Source organism: Mus pahari, chromosome 10 (assembly GCF_900095145.1).
Source record: "Mus pahari chromosome 10, PAHARI_EIJ_v1.1, whole genome shotgun sequence".
In the NCBI taxonomy this organism is placed as follows: Eukaryota; Metazoa; Chordata; class Mammalia; order Rodentia; family Muridae; genus Mus; species Mus pahari.
The window spans coordinates 48340069-48359844 of NC_034599.1; the positions used below are offsets into that span (position 1 = coordinate 48340069).

At 42.8% G+C, this 19776-nt stretch overlaps 1 protein-coding gene across 3 annotated transcripts in view; it reads left to right on the forward strand.

The window, feature by feature from the left end:
• Exph5 (exophilin 5) overlaps positions 1-19397 on the forward strand; it is a 78364-nt gene extending 58967 nt beyond the window's left edge. For all 3 annotated transcript variants that reach the window (XM_021208059.2, XM_029543684.1, XM_029543683.1), the window contains 2 exons: positions 5357-5492; positions 10569-19397. In XM_021208059.2, the coding sequence (XP_021063718.1) occupies positions 5357-5492; positions 10569-15784 (5352 nt within the window). In that variant the 3' untranslated portion in view covers positions 15785-19397. The remainder of the gene's footprint in view (positions 1-5356; positions 5493-10568) is intronic.
• The last annotated feature ends 379 nt before the right edge of the window (positions 19398-19776 follow it).

Sequence of the window (19776 nt, forward strand, 5' to 3'; positions counted from 1 at the left end):
TGTTTTGAGTTAGGATCTTTTTGCATTTTGCATTTTCTTTGATTGTTGTGTCCATGTTTTCTATGGAATCTTCTGCACCTGAGATTCTCTCTTCCACTCTTGTATTCTGTTGCTGATGCTCACATCTATGGTTCCTGATTTCTTTCCTAGGATTTCTATCTCCAGTTGTCTCCCTTTGGGTTTTCTTTATTGTTTCTACTTCCATTTTTTAGATCTTGGATGGTTTCATTCAATTCCATCACCTGTTTGGTTGTGTTTTCCTGTCATTCTTTGAGGGATTTTTGTGGTTTCTCTTTAAGGACTTCTACCTGTTCAGCAGTGTTCTCCTGTATTTCTTTAAGTGAGTTATTAATGCCCTTCTTAAAATCTTCTACCACCATCATGAGATATGCTTTTAAATCTGAGTCTTGCTTTTCAGGTGTGTTGGGGTATCTAGGACTCGCTGAGGTGGGAGTGCTGGGTTCTGATGATGCCAAGTGGTCATGGTTTCTGTTAGTAAGATTCCTTTGCCTTTCGCCATCTGGTAATCTCTGGTGTTAGATGTTCTAGCTGTCTCTGGCTGGAGCTTGTTCCTCCTATGATTCTGTTAGCCTCTGTCAGCACTCCTGGGAGTCCAACTCTCTCCTGAGTCCCAGTGGTCAGAGCACTCACTGCAGGCAAGCTCTCCTGTTGCAGGGAAGGAAGTTCTGCCTCCTGGCTGAAGATGAAGGCCAGAAGGGACCCTGTCCAAGAAGCTCTGTGGCTTCTGCGGCCCACTCACTCTCCTGCATGGACTGGTCTCTGAGAGACCTGGGATACAAGATGGCACTGTCACCTGAGTTCCCAGGTCAGAGCCCTCTCTAGAGGCCAACTCTCCTCAGTGATCCTAAGATCCTGGGTGTGCTAGAGCACCTGTGGCCTAGAGAGTCCTCTGGGGACCATGGCACCGTCTGCTGAGTTTGCACCCAAGGTGGTGCAGGGCTGGCGCCAACCAGAATGCTGGCCTCTTGATTCTTAAAACAGACATCAACTACATTATTTTTTTTAATTACAGGATTTTCTTTTTAAAGATCTTATTCGTTTATTTTATATGTATGATGAATACACTGTAGCTATCTTCAGACACACCAGAAGACGACATTGGATCCCATTACAGATGGTTGTGAGCCACCATGTGGTTGCTGGGAATTGAACTCAGGACCTCTGGAAAAGCAGTCAGTGTTCTTAACCACTGAGCCATCTCTCTAGCCCAAGTACATTTTTTTTTAATATAGCAAATGAACTCAGATATCTGCCTGCCTATGTAAGCACAAACAATAAGGTTAGCTGGGTGGGTTCCCATACCAGGTTACCAGTCCCACTATACCTGGACATAAACTTACTCTGACTCAGTCTGACCTTGAACTCAGGAATCTACCTGCCTTTGTACCTTTCTGACAAGGTGGCTCACTAGTACCTTTGTTTATTTTTGTTTTTTGTTTTTTGTTTTTTTGGTCCATGAAGCCCCTCATAGAAGTAATAGTGAATCCTTATATTTTGCATAGTTGAGAAATTAGGCATTCTTGAACTCATGTTTTCAGAGTTCTTTCCTACAGCTTTAAGAACTATCTTGAAGGGCTCAGCAGTTAAGAGCATGGACTGCTCTTCTGGAGGTCCTGAGTTCAATTCCCAGCAACCACATGGTAGCTTACAACCATCTGTAATGGGATCTTATGCCCTCATCTGGTGTGTCTGAAGATAGCTACAATGTACTTATATAAGTAACAGATAAATAAATCTTTAAAAAAACAACAACTGTCTTGAAAGGTGCAGCACTTACTGTTTGCTGAAGAACACATTCTCATCTCCCAGACTCGTGCTGTTTCTAATCATCATGAAGTCATTAACCTTAACAGGGAGAGCATTTCTCAAAGGAGGAACATGAAAATATGTACATTATTATACAAACACGCCCCATGACTACAGCAACTCTCAACACTTGTGGAGAATTTACATCCTGCTGGTTCTACTCCAGGGGCAGGAAACTATGTCATGCAGGAAACAGCAAGCCATTTCAGAAAGAAAACATCGAGAAAGAGCAAAAAATGAAGAAGACGGGGCAAGGGTCTAGAAGTCTATGATATTTAGGGCATTGTGTATGCCAGACCTTGGAGCACAGGGAATCTGTGCAAAGAAGGAAAGACTTACACCAAAGTTGGAAAGGGGCCTTTACATGATTTTAATGCAAAGAGGCGTTTGAACCTCATTTTTCAAGCCAGGAATGGGAAATAGACTTCTTGTTTTATGGTGAAGCTGCAGCATGGGGGAGAAGAGTGAGCCTCAGCTGAGGATCCATGTCTGATCTGGGTCACAAAGCACGGAGGTACTCCCACGGTGCTGTGAGGCCTGTGTTTAGCTGAAGAAAATCCCTATTACTGGATACAGCATTCTGATAGACCAAGAACTATGGAATTCTGCTAGGAGCAGTGAGATTCAGTGTGAGTTCTAAAATCCAATATCCTGGGAATTAATCCTCTCTCCACTTCCACTGGGATCTAAGCAAATGGCATGGCCTCTTAAAACTTCAGTTTCCTGAAGGTGGGGTTGATATTAGTACCAAGATTGACAAAATACTCAAAGTCTCTAATGTAACAACTTTGATAATCTGCATTTACTTGTTTCTGGTAAGAAAACAACTCGTGACAACATCTCACATACTGCTTAAATAAGAGTCTGTAGAACGGAGCTGATGTTCTGCCCTCTTCATGCCTGTACCAACCTCAGATCAGCTGTGGAGCTAAAACTGCATGTTAGTGAAGTCATGTTTGGTTTTTGTTAGTTTGGTTGGTTTGTTCTGTTTTTTGTTTGTTTCTTGTTGTTGATGTTAGCCATTCAGTTCACGTATCTCTATACCAGAAGTATCTGGATACGTTGTGTGTATGGGGTTGGTCTTAAGGAAAAGAGCCTGGGTCCCTAGATAGAGGGATCTTCCAGCATACAGATATTCGTCTCTCACTTGAGCCCCCAGTGCATGAATTTTCCACTTCATTATAAATGTTTCCTATGCAAAATCATGATCCAAGAGGCCACAGGCATGTGCTCTGGTGTGCACGGAGGAAATCTGAAGTTTGTTAGGGTGTTAAAGTGCAGCCCAGTGGTGGCAGGTGCCTTTAACTTAATTCCAGCACTCCGGAGGCAGAGGCAGGTAGATCTCTGTGAATTTGAGGCCAGCCTGGTTTACAGAGGGAGTTCTGTGGTAGCTAAAGCTACACAGAGAAATCCTATCTCAAAAAAACTGAGAAAGAGACAGAGACACAGACAGACAGACAGACAGACAGACAGACAGACAGACAGACAGACAGAATCATGCTTGGTGATTTTTATCCAATAAGTTCTTTGTGTACCAACTACCAAAACTATAGATTTTGGAATGATGAATTTTATAGCATCTATAATAAGTTGTTAATAAAATGGAGAATTGAGCCAGTGTTGTAGTATATACCTCTAATTATTTGAGAAACTGAGGCAGTAAAGTTTTCTGTGACATCAAGGCCAGCTTGGTGGGCTACCTAGTGAGCTCCAAGCCATTCTGGGCTACAAAGTAAGACCTTTTCTCAAAACAGTGAAACAAAAAGAGAAAACAGAAGAGGCCTGGAAGAATGTGAGAGCGAAGCCTCTTCATTATCTAGGGATAAAAGTGCAAACTTTACATTTTTTTTCAAGTGGTTAACTTTCAGTTTTCATATCTCTAATGGGTATCCTTAATCAAAGTTTTATTTGTTTACCTTAGATTTTTATATTTGTGTGACAGATTACATTCAATAATGAATAAATTATCCTGGGAGTGTTGTTTCTTCATTGATAAGCCCCCTTTGTGAGTATTCGCTTATGCCATAGGGCTACAAGCACAAGTCAATGAAAGCTGGGCAGCTTCTGGAGGCAAACTAGGGAGGTGTGGGGTATAAAGGGACTTGGACTCTTAGCCAGGGCCTTGTCAAGGTGAGACCTCTGGCCTCTGACTTCATAGATGAGATATGAGGTAGAAAGGAGACACTTAGGGAGTCAAGCACTCACAAGGCACAGATGGACAAGACAGCAGGGTGACCTGAAAATAAAGGGGAAAGGACCAGAGCTGCCAGCCTTGTTCAGGAATCAAACCCTGGCAGGATAAAGTGAGGCAGGAGGCAGGACTGACAGCCAGTTTGACAATGGAAATGCAGGCAGGAGTTGTGGCACCTAAAGTGAAGGTGGGCGGGGCAATCCCCCTAAAACCAACTCAAGCTTCAAAGTAGGGCAGTGACTGAGTTTGATATCAACGTGAACACCGGCTAGGTTTTGTTTTCTAACAGAATACAACTTTAGCTTTATGTCTGTCTCCTAAATCCTTTAAAAATAGCAGTCATTTTAAAAGATAAGCAAGATCTTACCTTTCGATACTTCATTTCAGAATTACTACGTCTGCTCACAGCTGTGTGTGAGGGTTCTCCACTCTTCTTCCTCTAAAAATATAATTTGTTTTCAAACTCCTCATGATTGTGCTGAGTTCTGGAATGGCATGCCCATACTTTATTTTTCCTGTCCTCTCCTTACCTCTGCCCTCAGGTCCCTTTCCTCCCTTCCATTTTCATGTCACATGTATTTGATCACTTTCCTGTGTTTCTTTTCTGTTCTGTCCATCAGAATGACCTCTAGATAGGAACACTGTCCTTTCTGAAGTCCTCTGAGCTCACAAAACTCAAGGTCCACCTGGATAGCCAATAAGATACTCTTAATAGAAAATGCACAGCCAGGAAATCCAAAGTCCTAGTCATTGGCGCCATGGAGCCAATACTCCCAACTTGAGAAAGGTTAATTATCTGATTGCCAGGAATCACTCTCCTACCGTAAGGCCTGTTTAATTCTGAAAGAGTCTCAGTGTCTCCCTGAACATTGTTATTATAAGAATTAATACACTGAATTATGTATAAGGGACTATACATAAGAATGTGTGTGTAGGATAGTGTACGTGTGTGTGAAGGTATATATAGGGGAGTGTGCATGAGTGTACATAGGGGCATGTGTGAATGGGGGTATGTTTAGAGGAGCATGCCTAGGCTAGTATGTGTAGGGGAGTATGAATATGAGGTATGTATAAGGGAACATGCATATGAGTATGTGTGTAGGATAGTATATGCATGAATATATTCCTAGGTAGGCATGCATATGAGGCTATGTGTAGGTGTTCATGATCCACTGTAAACAGCAAAAACAAGGGAACACTAAACTGAGAAACAAGTGTTGGGAAAATTGATCAGTAACTCTTAGACTAGAACCATTGGCATTTTGGGAGAACACGTGCAAACTTTAGCTAGAGAAGATGTAAAATAATCTTTTTTTTTTTTCATTTTAAAATCGACAGGCAAAAATATATAATTCACCTGTTGGGAACCAACCAGTTGCTGGTGTGTTTGTTCCTAAGCCAGCCATCATGAGGGAGGAGAGTGGTATGCCTCCGCCCTGGGACGCTTCCCTGCTGGAGAGTGAGTTTTTCCAAGGTAAGCCCATGCATCAGCGCTCCCTGGGAACTCCGGGAACTAAAGAGGCAAATACTAACTGTAGTTTGTACTACCCACTCTAAACAAGTCAAGGCCTGAGCTTGCTTCCTTCATCTGAGGAGGATTCCATTCTATGTTATGAACCCAGATCTTGAATCTTACGGTTAAATATAAATCTAAGCCAATAATCTGAGATCAAAGAATGACAGACGTTATGGGCTGGTAATAATGTTTAATATTTTACCTTGGGTCAAAGAGAAACACATCTATAGAGCTTGCTCTTAAAAGGCTGTTCCTGATTAGGGCATAAATGCACTGTGATAAAATCCTGTCGTCATTAACAGTTCACTGAACTAACTTAGATTCCAGAAGGACATAATGCATGTGAATCTCATAACTGATACCATAGTTCACCTTACACGTGCTATTCTGGGTCACAATCAGTCTAGCCATTAGGAAAGTTAGGTCCATGGTCATTCAGCAGTGTTACAGTAAGGAAACATAACCAATCAGCTTGCACTGAAACGAAACCAGTGGTGGTCACTCACGAGAGCCATAGCCTCGGCTCTGTCTAGGAACACTCCGGACAAGATGGGCAGGGCCCAGGGGGAAAATCTAATCCAAATGAAGCTTTTGTTTGAAGAGGAATGGTCCCGGCACACGTCTCTGAAAATGAGGTAGGAGACAGAGCACTAATTTCTCTGGCCTCTTGAGTCGTAAGAAAAACAGCCCCATAGAGTGACGTCCTGAACACCTTTGAGTCAGTGAGTATTGTTATGGGATAAGAATAGTGGCTCCTCCTGGGTAGGAGTCCAGGTGTCCGTGATCTCTTTCGTGTTTTCTATTCTAAATGTATTTTTCTTTGTAGTTGACATAGGCTTTACTGTGGGCATAAACAGCTCAAAGACGAGAGATTCTTATCATTTGTTTTGAAGGCAGATTTCATTCACTCTGTAGAGTTTTTTTTCTCTTTGTCTTTTTTCCCCCCTTATAATATGGCACAGTCTGATCATCTTTTTGTGGGTTGTTTCAGTGACTAGGAATCAAATGGCTTCTCACTGAGAATCCTTTCCTCCTATGATTTTAGTGATCAAGATGAGCTCTGCTGGCATTGCCGGCTCAGGAGCACTTACAGACAAGTCCCAAACAGAAGGGAAAAGATCCCTCTAGTGCCTGCTCTGATGTGATTGTCACATTGCTTGTACATCCATACACTCAGATGCTGGCATGCCTTGCTTTCCATGATTCATTAGTCAAAAAAAAAAAAAAAAAAACACTAAATAGCAAGTAATATAACTAAAGTGAGTCCTTAACACAAGAAGGAAGGGCTTCTGTAGATGCTGGGCTGCAGCACTTTGAATAATACTTATTTCTATGTCTGATCTGATTTCTATTAGGGAGTATTTCACCAATAAATGCACAATTGATTTGTAGTCATCATAAAATATATACACTAATATGTCTGTTATAAGGCAAAGTCTTAGAAAAATCTAAACACCTTAAAGAGAGTGCAGTTATAATAGTTTAATGGAGGAAAATGTTTACTCTGACTAAATACAATGCAAAACAATGCCAGTGTTAAGCCTGAAAATTTCAAAAAGACCAAATCCATGATTGTCCAATTAAAGGGAGCTGTACTTTGGGGTGTAGGTGTACTTGGGACTGGTCAGCCAGCTGTTTTACCCCAAGAGAATAGCCCCTGCTGGCTTCCTGAAGTTCCTTTTATAGGAGAGATAAGGTGTTCACAGAGCTGAGAGGTGTTATATACTGTTAGAAAGATACAATGGTAGAGAAGGATCATGGGTAAGGATATACATCATATAAATGGGGTTGCAAGAAGTTTACATCAGATCTAAGAAACAGGAACTTCTTAATTACAAATAGAAATCTTAACTTGCATGAACTAAACACAGGACAAACAGAAACATAGAGTTGAACTGCAAACAGAAACCTTAATCTGCACAGGACGGACAAGAACTTCTTCTCAATTACAAATAGATACCTTAACTTGAAAGAATATAACACAGAACAACCAGGAACTTACTCGTAACTATCTTAACTGCAAACGAATCCCTTAGCCTGCGAGCTGCATTGTCCCCATCTTGGTCCCCCATCAGCTTGCTAGGTTTGTCGCACTTGTTTTGTTCTCACAGCCATGGCAACTTAAATGATGTATGGTGACTTGTCTAAAGTTGTAGTTCTATGACCTGAGTCTGGCCTTGGCCTCCATCCTTCATATTCCCAGGAGATCACTGGGCCCTGGCTTGGCTAGCACCCTCTCGGGGACCATAAGATAAATGTCAGTATTGATTTACAACAGCAGCTTTGCCACCTAATAAAGCCATATCTTGCTTGCATGGCTCAAGCCTTTGTGTCGTAAGACTCAGGAGACAGGGTCTGGGGTCCAAATCCCTGCATTAAGTGACCAGGGCCTTGTCTTGATTTCTTCGGTGTCCTCACTTATAAAACAAAAATAGTAAAACTGCCGTCCCTGTAAAGTTTATATAAGTATTTATTAATTGATGTCCTGTACCTGATACATAGGAAGTGCTATATTACAGTGGTTTTCTTGAAAGTAAGTCTACAGTTAATATATCATCTAATAATATGGTATAGAACTTTGAATTCCACATATCACCCAAATTTATCCACTAAGTGTTTATACATTAAATGGTACTGAACTTTTGTCTGTAGTGCTATTTTCTGAACAGAACTGTCGCACCCACCTCGCCAGCAAGGAAGACACAACACAGGAACTCTTCCTTAAGCGGTTTATTCGGGAAACTTGAATAATCTTCTCCCTCTTCATCTCCCTCTTCACTCTCTACTCCTGTCCGCCAGGAAAGATTTAATTAAATTCAAGGTTACTAACAGCTGCACCAACACCGCTCTTACTTTCCTTTTTTCTGCTGCCATCTTTAAGGCGCGGCACACGCAGCTCTCCACACAGAACAGCTGAGAAACCACATACGATGCTCAGGCTTATTTGTATTACAGTCTCATGATGTGACTAACGGTTGAACTATTACAGTAACCTTGTTGTGTAAAAGAAATAGACATGAACTAATAATCCTCAGCTTGCCTAGTAACTCAATGGCAAGCATATATTGTGATCTACGTTTTTCTCTTCTGTTATTAGCCCACGCTGCACAAAGAGTAAGCAGACTAGATACACAGAGAGAACCTGGTTAAAATTTATTAAGAAAAATAGACACGCACACATAGGAGTGAGTGTGAAGGTTTGTGTGAAGTCGTGTGTGGGGGGGGGGGCAGAAGTAAACTTTTTTGGTTCCTCAAGAGCTTTCCACCTTTTGTTTTGTGTATATGTGTTTATATATGTGTGGGTGAGCATGTAGGTGAGTTATTATGTGTGTGGTGGCCAGAAATCAATATTGAGTGTCTTCCTAATTGACTTTCTACCTTTTTTATGTATGTATGTATGTATGTATGTATGTGTGGTATGTGTGCATGTTTTCATCTGTGGGCTGCACTTGAGAGTTTGTGCATATATGTGCGCACACACACACACACACACATACATGGAGAGGCCCAAATTGGCATTGGGTTCTGACTGGCAACTTCTAATCAGGAAAACATTTCACTGGGTCTGGCTTAAAGTTCAGGGGTTTAAGCTATTGTTTTATCATGGTGGGAAGCCTGGCGGCATGGTCGCTAGAGAGGTAGCTGAGAGTTCTACATTCAGATCATTAAGGAGCTGGAAGAGAGAGAGAGCCACTGGGCCTGGCTTGAGCATCTGAAACCTCAAAGCTCCCCTAGTGACACACTTCCTCCAACAAGGTCAGACATAGTCCAACAAAGCCACAACTCCTAATAGTGCCACTCCCTGGGGCCTTTGGGTGGACATTTTCATTCAGACTGCCACACTGGGTAAGCACTCGTTTCACTGAGATCTCTACCTTTCAGACAGTTATTTTTTCAGTTATTTTTTTGTATATAGTGCATGAGTATAGACGTGAGTGGTGTTCATGAGGTCAAAGGTCAACTCTCAGGAGTCCTTCGTCACCTTCCACCTTTTTAAAGCAGGGTTGCTGTTACTGTACAGAATATTCCATGGTGGCTGGCTCAAGGGAGCTTTTGCCTGTCCTCATTTCCACTTCCCCAGTTGCTGTAGGAGTCCTCAGGTTACAGATGGATGCCATCACACCCAGCTTTTGTATATGGGTTCTAGGGATTGAGGTCATCAGGCTTGCATGACTGCTGAGCCATCATTCCCAACTTCTGCCTTACTTTCTGTGACCGGGTATCTCACTGAACCTGAAGCTCCCTAGTTGGCTAGACTGGGTGTCTACTGAGTTCCAGGTATCCCTTATCTCTGCCTCCCCAGTGATAGGATTGCAGGTCCAGGTCACACCACGCCTTGCCTTTTACATGGGTACTCAGGATCAAGTGTCCCTGTTTATGTAGCAATCGTCTGAATGACTGAGCTGACACTCTGATCCCTGTCTTGTTTGAGACCAGGTCTTCCTGGAATCAGGAGTTTCCATTTGGGCTAGGGGGCTCCAGTGCCCCACCCAGTGCCCCACCCACTTACCTCTGCTCTCCCTCCCTTCACTGCTGGGACTGGAAATTCATGATGCTATTCTGGTTTCTTTCTGGAGACTGACTCCAGGTCTTCGTGCTTGTATAGCAAACATTCTACTGACTGAGTTATCTTCTCGCCCCCCAAATAGACTATGCTTTATACCCTTAAAGATATGATAAGAAAGGAAAGAAAACTGCATTACAGTCTGGTGAAAGTCATATGATCATTTAAACACTATCAAGATTCCTGTTATATTAGCCAGGTGGGGGTGGTGGCATGTTCCTTTAATCCTAGCAGTTGAGTGGCAGAGGCAGGCAGATCTGAGTTTGAGGCCAGCCTGCTTTATAGGGAGAGCTCCCAGGACAGCCAGAACTACACAGAGAAAGACTATCTTAAAAAGCCAAAAAGGAAAAAAATGATTAATGTCATATTTATAATAATAAAGTATAATTCTCAGAAGAGGAACTTTAATGACTCTAATTGTTACAAAGTTACAAAATCATATACAACAATTAATTTACCTTCTCCTTTAGTTTTAGATGATTTGGACAATAAGCTGGCTCAGGAACAGTCTTCGGGCTTGACGAATACCAGAGTGCCATTCAACTACGGATCAAGAACACAGTTCAAGCTGTCTCACAGGAACAGTCATGGTCACAGCACAGGAAGGCATCAGAACTATCATAGTGAAACTTCCAGCATGTCTATCTATAACATCCTGAGACCTGGAACCCCGAGAGAAGGCTTTAAAACCTTTTCTCCTAGGACAAAGACAATTTATGACATGTATAGGAGCAGGGAGCCCAGAGTCTTAAAGGAAGACTTCATGCAAAAGAATGCATTTGGTAGTGCATCTCTGTGCTTCGACAGCAGGCAAAGATCAGCCTCACCTGCCACAGGGAGTTTTACTGCTAGGAGTTTACACTTTCCAGCTGATACTCAAAACAGGAGTAGTTTTACACCAGTGAGACACCAGCAAAGTCCCAGAAGGACTCCTTTATCTTCCATCATATGGAATAGGTCAGATGCTTCTAGACATAGGCAGAATCAAGAAGAGTCACTGGGGGTGCCAGCACCAATGGACGTCGACCCTGCTGAGCAATACGTGTCTCCTAGGTGTTTTCAGGAAAGTAGGAGGTATGAGGTGTACCATTCACAGAACGCTTACCAAAGCCACCCTTTCAACGTCCCTGTGGCTAATGCAATGAGTCCTGACACGTTAGAGAACTCAGAGAATATGCCGTTATACCGTCAGAGTAACCTATTCGCAAGGTCTTTCTTTAGAAGGACCTTCAGAGAACAGAGCTTTGGACAGAATTCTTTTTGGAGCCGACAGGAAGCCTATTCTTCCCGGTCTGACCTTCCCCGGAGCAGGGACCCACTCCCTTCTCCTGACGAGGACTTTGAAATGATTTCATTTGAAGCAAACAGGGTGCCATCTGTTTGTAGCCAAGGTGTCCCTTCTCAGCACTGGAGGTCACATTCTCCCGGCCATGGAACATATGTCTTCAGAGGTCAAGAAGATTCACATTGCTGGCGATCTGATTTTCAGGCATTCCCACTGGAGAGCATGGATACCTCACGTGTTAATGAGAACCAGCTTTCACCCCATTTTGTGACACCTGATGGGTTTTCTATAACTGACTCAAGCTACCACCGCCAGTCTTCTGGGCTGGGGTCTCAGCAGGGCCACTTCCCTATAGAAGAAGCTGTAGATGGGGATCCGTACTTGTTTGGCAAGGCTCAGACTCCAGCATCTTCACTCAGAACTCCCTTCCCCCTCAATCCTGATGACGGAAGGGAGTCTCAGAGTTCCAGCTTCCAGAATTCCACATCTACTTTGCAGAAAATAATCCCCAGTAAGCCAGACTCTCTTCCAATAAGAAACTGTACGGAAGTTCCTGTGGCTTGTAGCCATTCTACTGAATCACTGTCTCTTACTGACACCCAGCCCAACATCCCAGTCACAGAAATGGACAGTGAGAAAGATGTGGATGCATCTGTTTCAAAGGATGAACAGCTAAACAAGATGGACCAGAAGAAGAGGCCAACTGGGTTACCCCAATATGTCTCACAGACAGTGATCTCTCATGATTTACCTGATTTTCAAAATGCCCACTCTCAGGACTCAGCCCAAAATGACAGGAATGGCTTTAATGCACCTGCCACAGAACGTTCCAGAAGATCACCCAGGGTCTTCTCCAGAAAGGGTACTTCCCAAATTCATGCAACACAAAGAGATCAAAGCAACAAACTGAGCAAAAATAAGTGGTTTGGGGGGGATAGGAGACTTGACTCGGCAGCGACCCCGCCTTTCATCCAAGAAAGTGGAACACCGACATCTCTTCCCGGCCCAAATCAAGGTTGTCACCAGAAAACAGGAAGTAATGAAGACAGTTCAAGCACCATTAAAAACAGCCACTGGTGCTCTGAACCCACTGCTAACCAAAAATCGCAGCCTTCCGCGGAGTCTGCTATTTTAGATCTTGAGCCAAGGCCTTCCACACATTCTACCAATGGCAGCAAGCTGGCCACCGGGCACAGCGTCTCACGAGATGCTTTACATGTGGCATCAGAATCACCCCAAGATTCTTTCCTTGATGCTCCTCTGGTACTTCCCACTACAGTGTTCTCCAGGAGTCTTTCAGACCAAGATCCAGGCCAAGAACAAAGAGAAGAGAAAGACAAGGCTACCTTGTCTACAGACAACCAAGACAACCAAGAGAGTCGTGACGATGCTGCACTTCACTGCCACCCATACTCTCCCTTCAAGGATGGGAGGGGGAAGGGAAGAGTTAGGCGCCGCGTGTCCTGTATTGAGAAGCTAACCAAAACAGAGCATACAGCAGCATCCGCAAGAGAAGTTAGTGGCTGTGCTGAGGACCAAAGCAACATCAAAGTTCCTGAGCTCAGCATAGTCTATTGCACCTTGCCAAGAAAACCAGCCAGCTTTCTCATTCACAACAGACAGCAGGAAAGTAAGGTAATGGTTGCTTCAGTTAGAAATGGGCCACTTCCCTTCCAAATAAAAAATAAAACGGAAGTTTCCACTGGAAAGAGCACATCTGACAAGCCCAGTTCTCCTGAATCAATAAGTGATGCTGCAAATGCAGTCACGGGGACACCCAAAGCCACCAAGAAGATGACAGATATGAAAGCCATTAGATCGGCTTCAGTTAGGAAAGGGCCACTCCCTTTCCTCGTCAAGAGGGCAATATCGTGTCCTTCAGGGGAGCCATGTACCTTGTCTGAAAGCGATGACAGACAGAAGTCATCAGTCCTGGGCATGGATGCTTCTCCTGTAATACCCAGGCCTGGAGGGAGAATCTTTAACTCTCTGGAAGGTGAACCATCATTTAGAGAGAGTACTTTCTCCGAAAAGGAACTTGCTCAAGAACACACTGGAAAGGATAGTGAGCTTCCGGCCCCGAGAATGAGCTCATTTACCCTTTCACACAAAACCCCCGAACGTTTATGCACAACTGGATCACGAAAAGAGAGTGGAAAAGCATTACATAAGTTTAAGACAACTAGTATGTTTTCTGTTTCTGGCGATGACGAGAACGTGAACTGTCTTGAGGTGGTTTCAATATATTACACTCTACCAAGGAAACCGAGCAAAAAATTCTGCAGCCTCCTTCAGCAGTATGCACAGGGTACCGATTCACTTAGAGATGCTTTTCAGGGAGAGACTAGGGAATCTCCTTATGTTTTAGAAATCAATGAACTGAATTGTCCTGCACAAATGCAATCAGGAATACCTTCACCACAAGACCCAAAGATGCAGGTTGACTCTGCACCATGCTGTCTGTCCCGCAGCTCTGAAAGTAAGGTTGTCTCCCAATTGCCAGATAGAGAGACTTCCAAATCTACGTTAGAGGAAAAGGCTTCTGTGGGGCCAGATGTTTCTCTTCATAGAGAAGAACCGACGATCGAAGAGATTTCCCCACGTAATGTATCTAAAACAGCTATAGATGATTCACTAAGTAGTGAAGAGAGAGAGAAAGAACTAGGGCAAATCCTATGGACCCCCTTATTGCATCAGGAAAAAGGTGCTGGAGAAGAAAACACTAAGAGTCATCAACAGCCTTCGAAACCAGGAAGCAGTGGTCCCTCTGGTCTCCCATCCCGCTCAGAAGATAATGTTGAAAATTCCCAGACCAGAAGAGATTCTGGGACGTGTGCAGGTGGCATGGCCACTCTCTCAACAGGAAATGGACAGTATCCTTGGAGGGATCATGTGACTGCAGTTGTAGATGACCATTCTAGTACGTCTCAGCCTAGGGAAACCAGTGGGACAACTGGATCAGACTGCCAAACCCCAACTGATAAAATGCTCTCTGACTCAGAAAGCCAAGCCTTTGCTCTAAGGCCAGCATTGCGTAAGTTGCAACTTGCTGAAGAGGCTCAGCCAGGGCGAGCAGGTCTGCAGTCAGAAGCCAGGCAGGCAGGAAGTCAGGAAACAAATACGGTAGAGATGAGGAAGGTTGAAGATGAAGAACACACTTTGACACTGGATCAAACTTTACTTCCTAGAGGAAATAAAAAAAATAAAACCAACACAGATGAAACAAAAGACAGATACTCAGGTAAACACAGATTGGCAGCCATATCTAAAGCAAGCAAAAGAATCCCAGCTAAGGATTTAAGTCCCAGAAAACACGTAGCTACTATCTTCTCCCAAAGTGAAACCAAATCTGGCTTTAGGAGGCTCTCTCTTTATAGACCAGAGGACAACCCACTATCCCCTGAACCTACTGTAAAAGCCACAGAGTCCACAGATGAAAGCAGCCACATAAACGTGGACACGTCTGAGACCCTTCTCCAGGAAACCACGGTATCCAGCCCTGGATCTCCTGGTCAGTCCTGCCACCAAAAGTCTGCTAGCATTTTGCAACCACATCTGAATGGGTCGAACAGTGTCTTAGAAACACCACCAGAGAATGAGGGTTCAAAAGCTCAGATTTCAGGAGAGTTGGGAGCCCCAGCTCAGCTTACACGAACCAGACCCTTAGGAAAAGGCGCTGACAATCAGCAGAGGTTAAGTCCTCCTTTCCCCCTAGAGCCTGCTCAGAAATCTACCATAAACTCCCATTGTCAGCTGCGGCACCAGAGTGCCCCATCTCCAGAGTCAGAGCCTGAGCCACATCTCTATCGGTCAAAGAGTTTAAGAAACTTCAATGTGCAAAGCGACCTGTTGTGTGCAAGCCATCCTCCCAAAGCCAGGGGGCGCCACTTCTCCGAAAACACTTCCATTGACAATGCTCTGAGTCAACTGTCCCTCGAAGATGGCTCCTTCCCCAACAGTGGGTACAGTCGAAGATTCAAATCTTTTTCCGAGCTTCCTGCATCTTACGAAAATGAAAATTGGACTTCGTATAGCAATGGGACACGAGGTCCTAAGTCCACCTCATCCATTTCCAGGCCTATCGACTATGGAATTTTTGGGAAAGAGCAGCAGTTGGCTTTCTTGGAGAACGTCAAACGCTCACTCACACAGGGAAGATTATGGAAGCCAAGTTTCCTCAAGAACCCTGGCTTCCTCAAGGATGATGCTTCCAACCTGTCACTGTCAGAGCTGGTAAATTCTCCAGCGGGTCAGGCGCCAGAAGATGGCGTATTTCCAAGTGAGCCACTGAACATCTACAAGGACGACCCAGTGGACCCACTGGACTCAGACTGCGACACGGACACAACCACAGATGATGAGTACTACCTGGATGAAAGGGATAAAGAGTCAGAACTATGAGACTTTTGCGAGAAACTGCATAATATAACACTGTCATGTTTTGCTTTTTTACCAAAAGCTTACCATGGAAATTAGTCCAATAATTATAGACAGATAAAAGAGAGCTGGTTTGGGCAGCGTCCAGATCCTCTCTACTCCATTCCCTTCTGAATTCTAAGAACAATGCTCGCTGCTCTTGAAGGGTTTTGTGTGTTTGTTTTCCCTGCTATGTTTTTCCTGGTGTGTTTAAACTTTGTCCTCCCTGTCTCTTCCCCCAGCCCTATCCCTAAGCCACTTCCCAATGTTAGCACTATTTTCCTCATTGTAACTTTTCTTACCTCTAATAGTTTAGGGACATGTCCGACCTTGTGGCTTGTTAATTACCCCAGCACAGCTAGCTGCAAAACTGAATTCCTCTCTCGGTCCACCTCCTGAATTCCAGATATTAAATATAACATAGGGGAAGCATTAGTGGGGTAAAATGCTGTTGTTGTGTGCGTGTTTATGCAGTGTCTACAGAGACCAGAAGAGGGCACTGGAGCCCCTGGAACGGGAGGAATGGATGGTTGTTAGGGGTCACGTGGGTGCTGGGACCCAAAGCTGGGTCCTCTGCAGGAACTGCAAGTGCTCTTAATCACACGATAAAGGAGCATCCTTGTTATGCCCTATTGTGTGGGCATTCTTGCACACACACTTCAGTAGTGGGTTCTTGACACATGTTTAGAGAGCATGTGAGGTTATAAATGAAGGATTAGTCCCACTAGTGCCTGCAGGGATTTCTCTGAGACAGTTTGAGGTGATTGGCTGAATTTTTGAGGGCTAAGTTTTCACACTTAATGCTTGGGTGAAACCAAATGACGGGGGCAGTGTGGCTTGGCCGCAGAGACATAGCTGACAGATGGAGATGAGCAGGCAGCTCTTTATTAGGTCAGCATTATTGCTGCACTCTCCGTAACTGATTTTCCCCATCTCTCCAGACCTGTGCGTTCCCCACTTCCTTATTTATAGCCCAGTCTTGAGCTGTGTAAACTCTCCTCACATAATTTCTTTATTTATAGCCCAGGCTCCGTAGTTTGAGGGATTTTTACATGACGTCAGGTATATACATATATAAAATAGATATATAAATCAAACATTCACTGATAACTCAAATTTATTTTTAAAAAGTTTTCTGGCTTACACAAATTTACCATTTGTTTAAGGTAAAAACAAACACACACCAATGAGATAGTTATATCTGTTTTGTCTAACACAATGCAGTCTAAGGATATACTAATGTTACCCACTTGCTGGGAAATAAAGTGGACTTTTTAAAGTCTTTGTTGTCTGTAATTGCATTTCTATATGAGCAGAAATCTTTGCATGCACAGTAAAAACAGTGCAGTTTGTAACAGAATGTCAGATTTCTCCCCTTTCCCTCCTCTTCCTCCCTTCCTGCGTTCTTTCCTCCTCCCAGTACAGACGTATTCTGTGTGTTTTGAGTCAAGGCTGCAGTGAGGTCCTACCTCGCACTGTGGGTAAGCACTGCCAGGATTCATTTATGTGTTTAATTGTGAGTTAATTTTTGTTTGGTACACATTCAGACACCTTTTATTGTTACTTTTCTTTTCTTTTTTTTTTTTTTTTCAACCCTACACTCCATTCTGTGAAGACCTGCGATTTAAGATGCTTTGGACTAAGATGCTTTTGGTGAGGCATTCAGTGGGAACCTTGGATGCGTCCTTAAAATTTGAGATCAGATGTGATGTCTGGGAACCACTTGGCTTCTCTGCTGAACCTTCTGTCAAACCCTCAGGCACATTTAACTCTGAGCCCCTAATGTATTGTGAATCACTTGTGATTCCCGTTGCTAATTTGGCTTCCTACCTCCTTGTTGCTACATAAGAGTATCTGGGGCTTTCTCGCCTTGTAATTCAAGGCAAAAGTCCATGGATGAGGGTGGTCTAGATCTGCAGGCAGCACAGAATCCTGGGTCTCAGCACAGGATTAGCTTTTGTCTTGTTTTATAGGTGTTTCTGACATACTTTTATTTCCCACCATTTATCCAAAGAAGCCGAAGCTAAGGGCAGGTATTGGCAAAGCGTATAGAGATCTGGGACAGACATATATACAAGGAAGATCAATACATTATTATTGCCCTCATAATTGTTGTCTGGCCCAGGCTAGTTTACATCAGTCCCATAAAACTTGAAACTAGTGAAGGTGGGGTTCCTAACAGGAAAACCTCTCCTTGAACCTGTCCACTCAGTCTCTGGCCAAAGCTCCAAAAGATGCCGAATAGAATTTAAAACCAGCTCTTCTGGATGGGTCCAAACTTGAATAGTAAAGAGTAAAAATAAATTTCTTGCTTAAAGGTGTGTGTTTGTACGTTCGTCTTTCCTCTGTTGCTATTTGATTATCTAAGTTAAAAAAAAAAACTCTTATATAGTATGACTTTTCATGTGTAATTTTAATATATCTGGAAATATTTTAACATTAAGGTCTTTGTTGTTGTTTTTTAAAATGATCACCATGAGATACTATTTCAATAAATAATTTGAATCTACAAGAGTCTAGAAAAGGTGACAGGAAGTCAGCTTGCTTTTCAACCAGGAGAGGCTCTGAGTGAGGGGAGTAAGAGTTAGAAAGAACAAATACATTGAGGGCTCAGGCTCTCTGTGCTGGGATCTTCCATCCATATCGAAGGCTGCCCTTCAGACATTGCTTGTCTGTACTATGTGTAAGGACTACCTGCTTGTCAGGCAGAGGGATCGGGAAAACAGTAATTTCACAAAAATAGAATTGCATCTCTACTGTTTTATAGTTTTATGAAGCACTTCGTTGAAGAAGTATAGGGAATTTCAAGAATTTATTTGCGTTGTACATAATATGTAAACTGCTGTTTTTTGATGCACATTTTGGGCATAGCTGTGGTAACTTCAATGATAGTCATTTTATATGGTTGTTTTCTAAAATACATAATCATTATTAAACTTTCTTGTAAATGGAGTAAAACACTAACTAATCAATACTAATAAGTGCCTAGAAAATTATTAGCTTGCTTAAATATTAGGATAACACAACTATATAACTTTGTTTAAAATTGAGTTTAATAAGATTATTTTACTCTGTAGATACTCACTTCTGAATAGTTTACTCTTACATCATTAATACATTGATCTTAACAAAACTTTAGTTGCTACTAACATGAATTTGGTTAAGGATAAACTCTAAAGAGAAAACTATTTTGTAAAGGAAATAAAGATGAGTCACCAGGGTGCTACAAGAAGCTGCTGAGGTTGTGGAAAAGATGAGATTAAAATGGAAATTCACATCTCTGTAAAAACAAGTTCCTGTACTGAATGCTAGTATGTTTAAACAGGCCTCGTTGTTTGGAGTTCACTGTATAGTAGCTATAGAATATCTATCTAAATGTACAGTATAAATATGTAAATATTTTACATTGCAAGTTTGTATTACTCCTTAAAAGCTCTTTGTGACTGATAATTCTATTCTGAAACAGTAAGCCACAATAAGCACTTTGTCAAAACTGTCAAATAATCCTTTTATGTTTTCCCTCAGTTCTGTTCCCAAAGTATGCAATATGGAATAGACGGTGAAATTTTAAAATAACACTTTTGTGGAAATAAAGAACTTAAACGGATGCACTGCATCCTTTGTTGGTTTTTCTGGGTTTGTGCTTCTGAAGACGGAACCCACACACTAGGCAGCTCCACCACTAAGCCACAGCCTCAACTCCAAAATACTGTTAGAGTTGCTTTTATGTACTATCCTCAGATTATTTTTTTAATCTCTTTATGTGTATGAGTGTTTTGCCTGTTTGTGCACCACGTGCATACCAGGTGTCCACAGAGGCCAGAAGAAGGCATCAGATCTTGAAGAACTGGAGGTACAGATAGTTGTTAACCATCATATGGGATTGCTGGCAATGAAACCTGGGTCCTCTGGAAACATAGCCAGCGCTCCTAACTACGGAGCCACCTCTCCAGCCCTTTAAAAGATGATTTTTTTTT